The sequence below is a fragment of the Argiope bruennichi genome, chromosome X1, assembly GCF_947563725.1.
Source record: "Argiope bruennichi chromosome X1, qqArgBrue1.1, whole genome shotgun sequence".
Taxonomy (NCBI): Eukaryota; Metazoa; Arthropoda; class Arachnida; order Araneae; family Araneidae; genus Argiope; species Argiope bruennichi.
Window position 1 is genome coordinate 43,194,541 of NC_079162.1, and position 16,361 is coordinate 43,210,901.

General features: G+C 30.2%; 1 protein-coding gene across 3 annotated transcripts in view; it reads left to right on the forward strand.

Moving 5' to 3' along the window:
• The window catches only part of LOC129958218 (arylsulfatase B-like), a 41,000-nt gene extending 24,639 nt beyond the window's left edge, over window positions 1-16,361 (forward strand). For 2 of the 3 annotated variants that reach the window (XM_056070501.1, XM_056070500.1), the window contains exons 8-14: window positions 1,021-1,084; window positions 3,239-3,336; window positions 4,962-5,098; window positions 8,338-8,399; window positions 10,457-10,571; window positions 13,412-13,560; window positions 16,114-16,361. In XM_056070501.1, coding sequence (XP_055926476.1) covers window positions 1,021-1,084; window positions 3,239-3,336; window positions 4,962-5,098; window positions 8,338-8,399; window positions 10,457-10,571; window positions 13,412-13,560; window positions 16,114-16,298 — 810 coding nt within the window. In that variant the 3' untranslated portion in view covers window positions 16,299-16,361. The remainder of the gene's footprint in view (window positions 1-1,020; window positions 1,085-3,238; window positions 3,337-4,961; window positions 5,099-8,337; window positions 8,400-10,456; window positions 10,572-13,411; window positions 13,561-16,113) is intronic. The other variant, XR_008783180.1, reaches the window with a different exon arrangement.

Below are 16,361 nucleotides of genomic sequence, written 5' to 3' on the forward strand. Positions count from 1 at the left end.
TTTGAAATTAAGTAAGGACTCGGAAATATCTTAAATCATAAAGCATAAATATAGACAGGCTTTAAAAACGAAGAAAAAATTCGCGAATATATAAAGCAACGTAGTGATTTCCTAATTTTCATGGTTACCTTAAAATAATTATTGAAAAAATTAAATCATCGTTTTCGGAATCATGAATTAATTCCTCTTTTGAATGAAAAAAAAAAAAAAACCTAAATTTAATTGCAGTGCTGTAAAAGCATGTTATTTTATGAACTTTCATCCATTGAATGACTATAAATCTATTATTCCCCATTTCTAAGGAGAAGCCGTTTGACCTTCGATCTCAGAAAGACGAATTTATCTGCAGAGAAGGGCAAAAGTACGAAAAAGAGACTCAATAGCGATGAAATAATAGAGGTGTAATAAGTACAACTGTGCTGACATCTCCTAAATTTATCAAATTAGACTCGTCTAATATCCCATAATGCTTTGTTTTCAATCGCTTTCTCCTGAGAGCCGGAAGATATGCAAATCTGTATCTTATCGGTGCCTTATATAAACATGGAGTATTTATTTCCAAATACAAACTTCAGATTTTCAGTTAAATAAAATTTTTAATTACTGCTTAAAACTAAACTTTGTTTCAAGTAAATATAAATACATTAGAAACTGAAACTACTTTTATTACAAACTTTCCAAGCATATTTAGAATTAAAAATTAACATTATGAAAACGTGCATTTTGCATTATAAATTATGACCTAACTTTTATACTTTTAAAAGCATTAAAAGTGTTCTAACTGAATTTACTGTAAAATTATCACATTATATGAGGTTGTATTATAGATCATTTTTAAAAATACATAACGATGGTTTCGAATGCATCTCACAAGTAAACTCATTTCATTAAAATATTTTTTTTCTAGAAGAAAAAGTAACAAATTCTTTCTTGATCCTAATTAATGCTGAATTTCGAAAAGTATTTTTTAAACCAGTTCGGAAATAGGTTATTATTTTGCTTCGAAATTTTTTCTTCCAGGTCCCAAAGGAATATGAAGATAAATACAGTCATATAAAGAATAAAGAAAGAAGAATTTTCAGTGGTATGTTCCTAATTAAATGACATGTTGAGTTAAACCTATATTTAATAGAATCTCCATTTTTTCCTAGTCTTTTAAAATTTCATTTTTATTATTTTTGAATGAATTATCTACTGTCAACAAATACAAATATCGTAAATAAGAGGAGGAAAATAAAAATAAAAACATTTGTCTCGTTAAAAAGAATCTAGAAAGAAAAAATTAATAAATCTGCCACCAGAAGAAAAATGAATGAAAGCTTGTAAGTATTTGATACAAGGATTTGTAGGGTTCTCCAAAGCATTATAACCGCATTTATTCGAAAATCCAGCTATGATTCGAACATTTATAATAAGTAAATCATAGTGCAGAAATAATCAGACTGTTTATAAGATGGCTCATTCTGATATCTATTCATAAATGCAGAAATTTTAAGAGTGTGAACAGGGAGCCATCCATTTACATTAGAGAGTTGGAAAGACATGCAAATGCTAAAGACTCATAAAGTTGCCAGGTGTACTCATGTTCATAATAAATAAATAGTATTGAAAATATGATCCTATTGCCTTAAAAATTGTGTGATAAATTTCGACAAAATTCCGTTTTAAGATAAGGAATCGGTATCTTTCGAAGAAAAATTTTATACATAATTAGGAGCTTAGTTTCAAACGCGTAGAAATATGTATTCAGTGCTTCACGAATAATACAGCTCTAGTAATTATTTTATGCACTATAAACTTCAGTTATCGTTTATCACTAACAAGTTGCTTACAATGAACATCTAATGCAGGAATAATGATTTATTTTCTGTGTAGTAAATTGATAATATGCCAATTGGCTATGAAATTACCTATATATGATTATTAAGGCATGAATTATAGCACGAATATAGTTTATTAATCCTTAAATGACAGATTTTTTTAATTGATTAATTTTTTTTATTTCTTGGTTAAATCATGCGAAAAATGTTTTACTATGATGTTTTGTTTTAAGTATGGTTTACGGTTAAGAAATGGTTTGTTGTTAAGGGGCAAAACTGGGCTTTAAGTGGAAAAAAATGTGTACAATGATCGACTTAAATACGTTACTTTTGGATTAGATATTTTAAATTCATCGGTGATGAATAAAATGCAATATTCTCATTTGTTCAAAAAAAAAAAAAAAAAAGATATGCAATCATAAATGAAAAACGTCAATTTATTGATTTCTTAAAAGTATTCATGCTGCCATGTACGTGTTGTAAATTTATTTAATAATATTTCTAGCATGCATTCTATTGGAAATGGCAGGTGCTAGAGATTCAGCATGATTCTCATTAATGGATAAAGTAAAGTTGGGTACGTTTCTTAACGGCAACAAACAGCATTTAAGTGTTAACATCCTTTCACAGAACGCGATTTAACAAATAATTTATAAGCAGATTTAATAAAAAACACTGTTTCATAAACATCCAAACGGCATGTGAATCTAATCTAATTATATCAGATACCAAAAATCCAGGGATAAAACTGAATGTTATTAGAAAGGCAAAAAGTAGATATAACTTAAATTGAATCTAAAAGATTTGTTTAACACTCCAAATACTATCCCTTTAAGTAATAAAGGTCCTGTTCGTAGAACCTCGGCTTCGAAGGACCACGAATTCGAAATCCGAATTTACTAAAATATCTGTCGAGTCAATGACTCTGATTAGCATTCAATTTCCCATCGTTTATCACAACCCTCATATTTATGTGGCTGGGAAATTCGGAGATTATCTGTAGACTCAGTTGACTACCTTGTCTCCTGACTGCAGTTTTAATTTAAGAATTTTTATCTTATAATAAGTCTTGTATCGGCTCAAAATGAAACGTTAACTAAAACTTATTTCAAGCATAAAAATCTCTTCCCTTCACTCCCCAAAAAATAATCTAAAAAATTCTTTTTTATTGATGGGGAATAATAAAACAAGATCCCATTTTTTCTACAAACAAAATTTGTTTGATAATTGCTCTCCACAATTTTCAGGGTTTTTTTTTCCGTAATAATTTTATTTCTCATAAATAACGCGCTTATTTTAATGAATTAAGTTTCATTAGGTAAATTATTTTCAATTTATTAATAAATAATTTTTCAATTTATTTATTAATAAAAATTATTATTATTTAAAATAATATAAGATTTTGTATTTCTTCATAGGTATGGTCACGGCCATGGATGATGCAATAGGAAGCTTAGTAGCTGATATGAAGAGATTTGGATTTTGGGACAATTTCTTAATAGTGTTTATTTCAGATGTAAGTATTTGTAAATATTCCATTACATTAGATAATTAAATTTATATTTTACTCTTTTGAAATATGAGTACAAATATACATACATAAAATACAATTTCACGTCTCTTAAATGAGTGAATGAGATTACTGGTTTCTTAAAATCTTATAATTTTGGAATAATATGATTCACAAATAACGGGTGAAATGATAATTTTGAGTTTTTTTGAAAATCTGGAAGAATGTAGACATTTGTATGTTTAAATTGCATGCTTAATTCTTTCCAAATTAAACAACAAGTTTTTTTTTTCTTATTTTCATAAAAGACAAAGAACAAAATTCATGATAATAATGTTAAATTAAGATAAGATGGATAACATAGACTCCAGTTCTTTAGTTCTTTTAAAACTGTTACATCCAAAATACATTTCTCTTTCCAAAAAATCAAACGCAATGTATTTTAAAATATCGGATTCATTCAATAAACCAAGACTTCAAAAATGTTTGTGGTTCTTTGCTAATAAAAAAAGAAGTTATAGTGTTATAAGAATTTTCATGACTTCAAGTGCACATGTAACATAATTTTATAGATGAGTGGCCAAAAAGAGAAATTGGGAATTTAATTTCAATTTATTTTTACAAGGGAGAAAATGACTTATAGACGGAGACGACCGATGAAGCGCGTCTATTTACATTGGGCACAAGAGCTAAAAATTTAGAGAAGTTGTTTTCTTAGTACTTTTACTTAGAGATTCTAATAGGGATTTCTTTGAAACGTGTCGATTCAGGAAAGGAAATATTAAGTATCTTTGGAAGTAATGACATGGGCATTAGGGAGTTTTATTCCTTCGCTTGCAGCGTCAGAATTACAGACTAAGCAACTTATTTAAAATGCGTGTTAGAAATAATTAAATAAAAAAAAAATGGGATTTCGATCAGGAAATAAGAGAAAATTTTAGAATAAAGTAATATGGGTTAATTTAAGATTTTAAAAATTAGGAAATTAATTAGGATTTAAATTAGATTAAGAAATATCATTACATACATTCACATTAAAAACAACAAACAAGCAAATCAAACTGATAAATGATGAGTGAAAAAAATTAGCCATTGATCATATTGCTTTGGTAAATGGTATGGAGGAATCTGAGGTATGTAAACACGATCTGCCAAAGTTTAAGCAACATCTTTTAAAATCCGGACGATAAGTTAAAAAGTTCCTTGAAATAAAATTTCAAAATGTTATTTTTGAATGCACCTTTGTATAGCACAGCTCTAACGAGAGAGCGGGTATGAAACAAGATTACGCGACTATCTATTTTAATAAACTGAAAGATAGATATCAATCAAAGTGTGTAAAATTTGGTTGCGTTTCGTTCTTTCATTACATCAAATTCACCGACATGTCGCAATGAGAGGTTGGGGGAAAATGGGTCGAGTTTTACACGATCATATTTTTAAGAGCCTTATCCTTTCTTCACGACCCGATTTGAGTTTCATTATTTTCTCCCTCTCAGCAAATGTACTTTTCTGACAGTCGGAGGTGAGCCGTTAACTCATCAGAGTCACGCTATAAGTAAGACGTTACTCATCTAGTAAATTCAACTAGAAAATCTACTGTAATAATAATGTGTTTTCCTGCTGTCTAGAATGGAGCTGATGTAGTGAATGGCGGAAGCAATTACCCTCTTCGAGGAGCAAAGATGACATTGTGGGAAGGTGGGACAAGAGTGCCAACATTTTTATACGGAGACATTCTTCAAAAAAGTGGATACATCAATAACAAGTAAAATAACTCTATTCCTATTAAGAAAAAAAATCACTAAAAAATGATTTATGAAAATATTTTGTCTAACATAAAAATAAGGAACTTGACCATTTATGAAAAATTCATATTTCTAAAATTTTAAACTGGCATCTTTAATTCATTTTCATAAATATGAATGTTAAGATACGCCAGGATTTGTTTTTATTACTCAGTTGCATTCCAAACTTGATTCATTTTTATTTGACATAATTTGTAATCTTGTGGAAGAAGACTTTCCAATTTCCAATTTAACATAAAAATAATATTGTTACGAGATTTCCCGGGGTTCGTTTGGATAGTGGGAGTTATATGGTGTGGAGAACACTCAATCAGCAGGCGGCAGTAGAAAATAAAACAACGACGTTTATTTACACGAAGACACACAGGACAACACAAAGACGACAACTATATACAGCACAGAAGACGGTTATCTTCAGCTGAGACGTGCAGCAACAACAGCAGCATATAACAAGACTCTCTACTGACAGTAGCGCACAGCTTAGTTCAGCACTAGCTTGACTCCGTCGCTGCTCCGCTTATCCCTGGAAGACCAGTTCTTCACTGTCACTTTCGACTACTCTCCGACTCCATTGGTCCACGACTCAATTCACGAACACGACTCTCGCACTACTCTTCTCTGTCGCTTCCGACTACTCTCCGATCTGGTTCACGACTCAATTCCCCGGCAGCTGCAGCTCCTTTTATAGGTTTTAGGAGGCGGGGCTAGAAGCCTCTCAACCAATCAGGAACGTTCGAGGCGTATCTCCGTTCCTACTGGACGGATCGGGAAAATTCTCGATGTTTCGGTATAATCTTTAATCGGGTATAATCTATTTTGGCGCCAAAGTCACCAAATTCGTCGTTAAATCGCCAATCTCTGGGATCTCCTATGGAACCCACTATGCTGGAAAGCCGCATCACAGATTCGTAACAATATATTGATGACTAAAGAAATTCATAAAATACAAATCTGTATATTTGTATCTTTTAAATGTTAACTTACCGTTTTATGCATTCTGTACAAATAGTTTAAATATTATATGAACTGTTCAAATAATATGTAATGTGATATTAATGAATGCGTAACAAAATTCGCATAGATATTTCTTTAACAATTCCCATTTATCCTTTATTTGAAACGATGTTATTCATTGATGGTTCACTTATTAGAGCTTTAAACACTCCTTGCAATTATTTTAGAAAAGTGTATTTTCGTTTTTATAAAGTATAGTTACTTTCCCATTGCAAATTTGAAAATCAAAGGTAATGACAAAAAAAATCTGAAATATTCACACTTTTGGGCTGCAAGAAAAGTAGCACAGATTAACGTAAAAATTTTTTTTATTGCGCATGACATAGTTACGGAAAAGGGCTTTGACAACACTCAAAGCAGCACGGTAAAGTACTGCAGTCAATGTAATAGGTGCTTGGCATTGGGTCAATTCAATCAAGCCATTTTTCGAGTTTTTCTCCCTTTGGTTTCCTCCAGTTTGATGCACAATACGTACATATTTAAGCAAAGATATCATTAATTTTCTGAAAATTAAATTAATTTGAGATTATTATAAAGAAGGACAAATTATTACATTTACAAACACACGTTTTAAATACTCAAAGAAAAAATTACGAATTCAATATGTTTTAAGATGGAATTGAATTCTCTGATATGTACATTTGAACTGTCACCAGTCTTTTGAAGAGCATTTTTTAATACAACTAAACTAAACACATAATATGAAATGCCAATAATTAAATATGTAGAAAATTCATTGAATAATATTGTAATGAAGAATTTTTATTAAAGATGTAGGTATTAGTTAATAACTATATATTTTTTGCAGTTTTCGTTGTTTATCGTTGTTTCGTTGCAGTTTCGTGTTCGTCACTTTAACTACCTTGTGAGTTGTACTTCGTTCCCTAGCACGCAACGCCACTTTTTTCTAAGTGGGAAGGAAAAATCCCGAACCATTACTGCTGTATTTTTTTTTTTTTTTTCCGTATCTGGTATGAATATCCGTCTCAGATTCACATCAGGTGTTAAAAAAAATTCAGAAATATCCTTTACTTTATATATATATATATAAACAGTTTTCTTTTCTCTCTTGATAAATCTTGGAAAATTGAAATAGGTTATTATAAAACAAAAATTTAAGTCATCTTTTATGGGAAAAAAAAAAAAACAGTCTAGTAAAGCATGTGTAATTAATGTACCTTTTTTCTTCTTTCGAGACAAAACGCCATTCCTCCACGGAAAAACTCTAAAATTATCTACTTGAAACACATCGCACTTTATGTTAACTTAGCAATACTTAAAAATTGAAATAAGCAAATTTTGAATATTCAACAGTTATTGATTGCGAGTTCCCTCAGCTGAAATGGGGATCGCGGGGCCTTGAGGTAAGGTCTCGGCTTAGGAACCAGAGGGTTTCAAGTTCGAGACCCGATTTCACTGAAGTTACGCAGGGGGCCAACCGTGGTGTTATGCGAAAATTGGGAGAGAGGGGTTGCCAGCTCAAGTGTCAACCTCGTCATCTGACCGTGGGTCAAAATTACGAGGTCCGTCTCAAAATAGCCCTAGTGTTGTTTTAAAACAAGACGTTAATATAACCAAACTAAACCAAAACAAACCCTCAGCTAAAACAGCTGGGTTTCAGTTCAAATTTCGCCCAGGTATCTTTTTTAACGTTTGGAACAATAATTTAGGAAATAGTCTGAATACCTTCAATTTGTGGTTCTGATAAAACATAAAATTTTCATTGAAATTACTCGTATAAACAATATGGTACATTCTCGATTATCAGCGGTTATCTATCTTAAAATGTTGTTTAAAATCGCAAAAAGAGGTGGTTTAACAGACACAAAAATGATCGATTTTGTTTCTGTCTTGTAAAAACAAAACTAATAACGTAAGTAAAACATCTCAAATAATACTTGAATTTGTAGGCTTCCTACAGTAAATAAGCTTTTCAAACGCATTTTTGTGTTAACTTATGCCTAGTTCCGATTATTTTCCGGATTATCCTTGAAATTCGTTTTTCCACGGTTATCACATCCCCCCCCCAAACTAATTCAGCTGATAATTGAGAGTTCAAAATATTTCGTATACTTTATATCAGTAAATTACCAGATCCTATTATTATTATTATTAGTTTTTCTCTTGCACATTAATTTATTTTTTAAATTTTTTCTTGAAGTAATTAAGGTTTTTTTCTTTACAGTTTAATTCATGCAGTAGATTGGTTTCCTACTTTATTAGCAGCTGCTGGAGGCCAGAATACAGGTTAAAAATACTACACTTTTCATTCATTACTTTTTCTTAACAGATAACCACATTCATAACAGCTTATTTAATTCTTGTCACTGTATTTTTAAAAATGATTCTTTTTATAATTTAAATTAACTGATAAAAAAGGATTCAAATTAATTGAATCCTTTTTTATCAGTTAAATCAGTTAATTTGAATCCTTTTTCAGCCCAATAATAGTCAAATTAATAATGCATAGAAATGCAATCTGAACTATTGGATTGAGTCTGAAGAATGATATCGCACTGAATCCAAAACAATCACACATTTAATTATATTGAAAATCTGTTCATAACCGACCACCCTGTATATACTTAAGTCTTTTTAAGCCATGAAAGCACTGAAAAACGCACTTGAGGGGAGAGGGAATCCGAAACTACCTTTTTTTAATTTTAGGTCAAAACACCCATCCAAGTCACAGAAAGCTCATAAATTTAACCGCAAATATCTCCGCCAATTTTACAGATAACTCTATGAAACTTTTCAACCTTATTTCGCAGCTAGGGACGCTGTAACCTGTCATAACAAATTCAGCGTAGTTACTTTAGTATAGGTACACCTTGCTTCTGTGGCTATACGAGATGCCATTTTGAATTGAAAGTGCTTAAATGGACTTTAACAATCATCATGTAAAACAACAATCCGAGAGACATTCAGACGTAAGCTTTGAACAGAAAGAATACAAATTTGTTTATAAAACTACATTATTATACGTACAACTGCAAATGATTTTCACTCTATAGTTATTAAGTATTGATGTAAAATTAAACTAAGTCTTATTTCTATTAATAATTTACAAAATATAATATTCCCATGTTTTTTCTGACTCAAATTCCTTCCTACAATAGGTGCCATTAAAACAAATGATCTTGATCAAAAGCTGAAATTCCAAACGTGTGCTACAAGACAATAGCAAATTATTAAATGAGCAAGTTATTTGCAAAAAGAAGCCACAGATTTCTACTTCAATACTAAATATTTAATATCTATATGCAGAATATGGTAAAACACAAACTAACTTTTTAAAATGTCATTTTTTTTCCAGTAGTATTTCATTTCAGAACGAGAGGAAACGAATGTCGCTAAGTTCGCGTAATAATGAAGGATAAGAAAGAGTCCTTAATATTAATATAATCGTCGATAATGTCGTTAGTGAACAATAATCATGTTTGTGATGCATATTAAATATGAATCGAAAACAGTATTGAATTGCTACGGATATAATTGTCACAGAATTCCAAATGTCAGTTTAGTTACAGTAGATAGTGTAATACTACAAAAAATTATTTAAGTGACATGTTTTCTCTAACTTTTATAAGAGATGTAAAAGTATAAATTGTTTTAATACTTTTTTACATTTAAGTATTTAATTTATATATCATCATTATAAATATTATTGAATCTTCCAGTTTTTTTTTTTTTTTTTTTTTCTCAGATTCCTTCGCAAGAACGGCTTTACACGTAAGTGAAGTACGCACCCAGACTTTAAATGAAGTGATTAATGATGATTAAATTCTGAAAATATTAAAATAGTGTATAATCATTGAAAACTCGCTTGTAAAAATCCATATTTGAATGAAACGAATCAAGTGTCTGAAATAAATAATTTTTATTCGACATTTCATTCGCTCTTTTTGCTTTTCTTCACAATTCGTTTTCCCTATTTCTGAACTGACTTTCTAATTCTATAAATAAAATTGCTCTGATACAGCATTTGACTGAATAATAAATTTTACAAGCATTTTCATTTTACTGAATTTGAATTTTTTTTTCTAGCATCATAAAGCATATCTAATTATATGTTCGATTACTTTTTAGGTCTATTAAATAATAATATAATCGACAATGAATTCAATACAGTAATTTGAAAACAGAACTAAGTGATGGGAGATATTTTTTGATAAAAAGGCATTTTTAAACATAAAGTAATAAAGCAATACGTCTTTTATATTTCAGATAAAGATTTAGATGGATTGAATCCATGGGACATGATTAGTCGAAAGTAATAAAACAATACGTCTTTTATATTTTAGATAAAGATTTAGATGGATTGAATCTATGGGACATGATTAGTCGAGATGGACCCCCAGTAAGAAATGAATTTGTTTATAACATTTATGATGTGGAATACAAAAGAGCGGCAATAAGGTAAATAATTCTTTCAATAAATCTTAAGATCTTGAAAAGAACCAGATTGCATAGTATTTTGGAAATACAGTAAAGTCCATCATAACGATTCAATAACGACAAAGCATCTTTTATTAATATATGATATTACAAAATTACCAACATAGTGAATTCTTGATGGGAATGAGGGATTCAGAAAATAAAGACATACTTCTAAAGAACCATTATTCCTGGATTTAATTCCACACATTCCATTCTTCAATTTTCACTCTTTTGCGATTGCTTTTTGAATCTTAAATAGATATGATATTTCAAAAACCTCAAAACAATAACATTAACTTTATACACACTGTTCTTGGATATTCAGTTTCATGTAGATGATATTGTCGACAGGCAGACATCTGCTCCCATGTCTTGGAACACACAATAAACATATCTTGAGAACAGTCGGCTTTCGGTTTACAGTTAATATCCTCCCACAAGTTTTAGATTCTACAGTTGCGAAGAGAGATAATTTTTTTTCATACTAGGGTAATCTAAAAACTTAGAAGTTTTGGATGGTCTGTCTCAGTCGAACAAATAAATTAACGTTTAGTCAGATTTATGTCCCACTTTAATGCTATACGAAGGCCACTGGTGATAAGACGTAGTATCGGAAAGCAGACAAATTATTCGGATAACCTGTGGTTCTTTTCACCTCTATTCAGAGTATCTGAACTGCAATATTATAAGAAATTAAATCTAACAAAGACTATTGGAGATAGGTCTTGGTCATGAACCGTCAGATCACTACGACAACATTCGTACCACATAAGCGCCAGGACGTTTGATTCGCGTAAAGGAACATATTATGCATGTGATGAGTGCGCGTTTTCTCTTCACTGAACTCGAATCCAAGATTCTTCAATTCTGAAGCCGAGTTTGCGGAAATTTCATTACAATAGCCTAGATCTCCCGAGAAATGTATCAAAAATTAATTTACAGAATATTCTAAATCATCTAATAACGTAAATTCATGACCAAGAATGCAATTTAAATGTATCATACCAGTTCATTTTAGAATCCATTCGCTCTCTTGTAGAAAGGAGAAACGCAGGAACATTGCATCACAGTTTGAAACAATATGTAGTTACATGCATAGCAAACATAACTGAGCATATCAACTATGAACTCACGTGAATGGACAATAAAATAGATAATGCATTTCTACAAGAAGAAAAAAAAATTAGTAAAACAATTAGGATAAAAAAGTGATTTCAGTAATTGCCAGGCCGTAAAACTAAAAAAGATTTTTAAAATCTATATGAAAAATATTTTGCAATCTATTAGTATTTGAGTAATCGATTCTTTTCACAGAAGATAAAAAACTAATGAATTTTTAATGGAATTAATGTTTATTGTAATTCTTGTAATCATATAATCTATAATTGTTAAACACCTGCAAGAAAGTTATATCTTCTCATTTTCTAAAAATAACGGATAACAGTATTTCTACATCTAATGACAAAAGTTTTAATTAGATCACAAAAGTGGCGGCTGATGACACATTCTTCTGTGAAGTATTTTTTGATGACATCTGTAACACAAAAAATAATGTACGAAGGAGCTCCATCTTACATAAAAATTGAGCGTGAAAGGCACTGACGTGCTTGAATATCCAGAACAATTTTTTTCTGTAACAATGATGTATATCATTGCACCTCTAGCACTTAATTCCTGGAAGAAAAATACGGGCCAAGAATAAATAATGCAGTAAACCCATATCACATCATTATTTTTGACGTTTGTACAGGAACCTGTTAGAACGTACGCGGATTTTCTGGTTCCGCTGAAGAATAAACGTTTTTCGTACAGCAAAATTTCATCTATAGTAATACCTCTTTCTGAAGTAATGACTTTTTCATATGCTTTATTCAAATGCTCATAAATAGGTAAAATCATGCAGAATTTTGAATTCGGACGGTTTCTAGATTGTGAGAATCATTGTTCACAAAATGCAAGTATTTTTTGTTTTACACTATCGGGTACATGACATAATCGTACGAAAAAACGAAGTCGAATATATACTTATTTAGGTTTTGGTTATACCTTCGAAAACTGGAAGTACAAAGAATTAATTTTTTTTACCAGTAACATTTCCTGATTGTTTAGCATATCGATTAGGTTTCTAAAGATTATATGGACTATTTTATCATTCATAAAATATTTTAATAATGCCAAATCCCTAAACTGGCTTGAGAGAAAATATTAACTTCAGGTGATTATTTGAATCTAAAACGTGGAAGACAGATATATGGCACACTTGGCATAACTTTATTCCATTGGTAAAAACTGCGAGACTAAAAACTAACTATCATGAGATTTTTCGTTCTTCAGAATCAAAAACATCTGAAAAAAGCTGCCTTCTAAATCATTCCCTAATACTTCAAAGATTAAATTCTTTTCCCCACAAGAGCTACTCGTTTTGAAAAAATGAGAAGCCAAAGAATGAAAATGGTGACACTGAAATACACTTACTGTACGTGGTCGCTGTAAGCTGCTTAAAATCAAATTAACCTACTTGGAGTTGTCATGTATAAAGCAATTACAATAAATAAATAATGTGGTGTGATAAAATCGGGATTTTCATAACCCGTTTGAGACACAGATGCGACAAAATTTGTTGGAATTTGCTGCACGACGATTAAGAGATTAAACAATATTTTGAATATTTTAATGATACAAATCGATTTTAAAAGCATGTTAAATTAAAAAGTGATGAGACTAGTGATTAGTTTTATTTTAAAAAAAAAATGTATTTCTAACAGTTTTGAGGGATTTTTATTATTATTTAACTTACTTATAGCAATATTTTTATGCAGAGTGGGAGATTATAAACTAATACTTGGCTATCCAGGATTACCTTGCGACTGGGTTCAAGTGTCAGAAGAATCTGAAGGAATAGAACTTGAAACTACATGTCCTAAATCAAATATTACAGAACTTGGCGTATACCTCTACAATATAAAGAGTAAGTAATCAGTTAAAATCCAATAACTTGAAAATTAAGATTTTTTTTCTTTGGTAATGCTGAAATTTTCTACCTCCTTAAGAGAAACAATATAGTTTCATACTTCATGAAAAATCATAGACTTCAGTCTCACATAACTGAGAAAGGTTGTGGTACTACAGACAATCTGAGGATGATTAGATCGTACTGAATCAATGAAAACCTACCACTCATTAAAAGCTAAGGTCCTGTAATATTTATTCAAAGCCATGACGAATAAATGTGGAGTCTTGAAAAAAAATCTGTTGTTCTGGTATAAAAGGAACTTAATTATTAATTATTTTCATATATTCCTTATTTTTATAAACATTTCAATCATAATAATAAATAAAAAACAAACATGATTGCATCATATACAATTTGATATGCGAAGCATTAGGTTATATGAATTCTGTTTACATTTTTATAGCAAATTTGATTATTCGATTCGAAATTCTTATCTAATTCGGTTTTGATAAATAAAATATCTAAGGTAAATCGCTTTTCACTAATGCTGTATCTTTTTTTTTTCCTTTTAAATTATTATTTTCAATCTTATAGTGAGATTCAAAGGATCCAAAAAAAAAAAAGTGTCCAAAAGTCGAGGTATAGTATTCAAATAAATGTATATTCGGATTTTTTATTTAAAAAAAAACGCATTTTCCTTTTGCAAAACAAATCAGTGGTAAAGGACCATATGCACTTGCATCGTTCGCAGCTCCTCTCTCTTCCAGCCCGGCCCAATCTTTCTTGAGTTTGAGAAAACACAATAAAGATAAAATGTCAACTGATATTACTGTTAAATGGGCATTACACTATATTATAGGCCATATTAATCATTAAATAAAACAATCTTTTCTAATTTTATTTATTTTTCTGAAAAAGTTATAAGGTAAAGGGATTGTAGAGAAATTTACTGTAATTATAGAAATAAATCAGCAGTAGCACTATGAAACTAAGAAACGTCGTAGTCAAGTTTTTCCGAATTAACACTAATACACCCAGATTACCATACAGTCTGGATATTCGGGATTATCCACCATTGATACCTCTTGGTAATACGGAAACATGTCTAGTTGAATGCAAGCGGAAACGTGATTTGCCAGGCCATACTACAAGTCATCAGTCTCTTCATTTCTCACTTTTAAGTTTTGACTGAACTTCAACCAAATTGACTTCAAACCAAACAGGGCGATCACCAACATATTACTGTGAAATCCCCCCTCCCACTTCCATTAAGTGAGATTGATTAAAAACCCAAGGCGCGTGCTTTGTTCGATAGACTGTCTCGATCAGAAGGAAGAAATAAGTCAAACCCATATAAATCCCTGTCATCAAGAGATTATTCATTTTAATCAATCCCCACAGAATGCGAAGATCATATATTGCGATTTAGAATTAGATCAATTATTGCGATTTTAGAGAAGAATATAAGAAGTTTCTTATCTTTGAAAAAGGGCTTTTTAGTATTTTGAGGCTCTGAGGCAGGGGCGGTTTAAGCTTGTCGAGCGATCTGAAAGCATCATAATGTCAGCTTTGAAATAAGATAACATCGCATTAATTTAATAATAGTAACTATACTATTATCAATAATAATTGGGTTTTATAATTGTTATATTGTTTGATTTTAATAGTTAAATCACTGTTTACATTAGGGATAAGATTTTTTTCCTGAAACTATGAAATTATTTTTAGTGCATTTTTATTATTTTTCATTAACAAGTACTTCCTGGCTTTTACTATTTATGTTTGAGTCGATAGTCAAAAAATTGAACGTAATATTCTTTTGACTATCATCATTTTCTAAGTTAACGCTTTTTCTTTTGGTTGATAGCCTTTCCTTTTTCAGGTAGATATAATTAAAAATTAGGCATAAAAATTCTTTGATTAAGTGTTCTTTGTGAATCTTAATAATTTTTAAAATTTAATTATTATTTTACAAACGTAAACAAATTTTGTAATAATTAAACTAGTATTAACTTTTGTAATGTTAACTTAGTAACAAAAGTAAAACAAAGTAAACGAATTTTTTTTATATTCTAATCTTTTATATGAATTACGAAATACTTTTTTAAAATTAAAAAAAAACCCTCTATATTTAAAACGAAAATTATTTAATTTTGATTTCTGTTATTGAAAATTGAAATCGTACAGATATATCAACTTCCTTTAAATGCATTGAGATTATTTTCAGGATTTTTTGAATGAGCTTAATGATAAAATATGTTAGCTTCACAATATTGTCACTGGCTATATATACACAAAGAGTGAAGATAAATAATTTCATAGTACATTATTTATGATTCATATAAATCAAAATTTACATACAAATAACGCTCTAAAATTTTTACGGTCTGGATTATGGCAAAAGAAAGAAAATGAGAAACAAAATCATTTTATTCATTCTGGAATTTTGAAAGTCCTCATAAAAATCAGTAAATTTCATACGCATCCACATAAAGTTCATTTTTAGTTATATACATTTGCATTCATTATATAAAATGAATTTTCTAACTATCAATCATCTTATTTCAGACGATCCGTATGAAACCAATAATTTAGTAGCAACTGAAAAAGTTACCTTGCGAAGACTGAAACACAGGTTGGATCAAATGGGAAGGTCAATGGTACCGGCTGACGATCCCTTCCCAAATTTTTGGGCTATGAGAAAATTAAGCAAAGTCGGAGCTTTAGTCCCTGGATGGTGCCAAGCAAAGTAACCCAATCTAGAAAGGAGAATTCCCTTCGCTAAAAGAGCTTATACACTTTTCTATTATAAATAT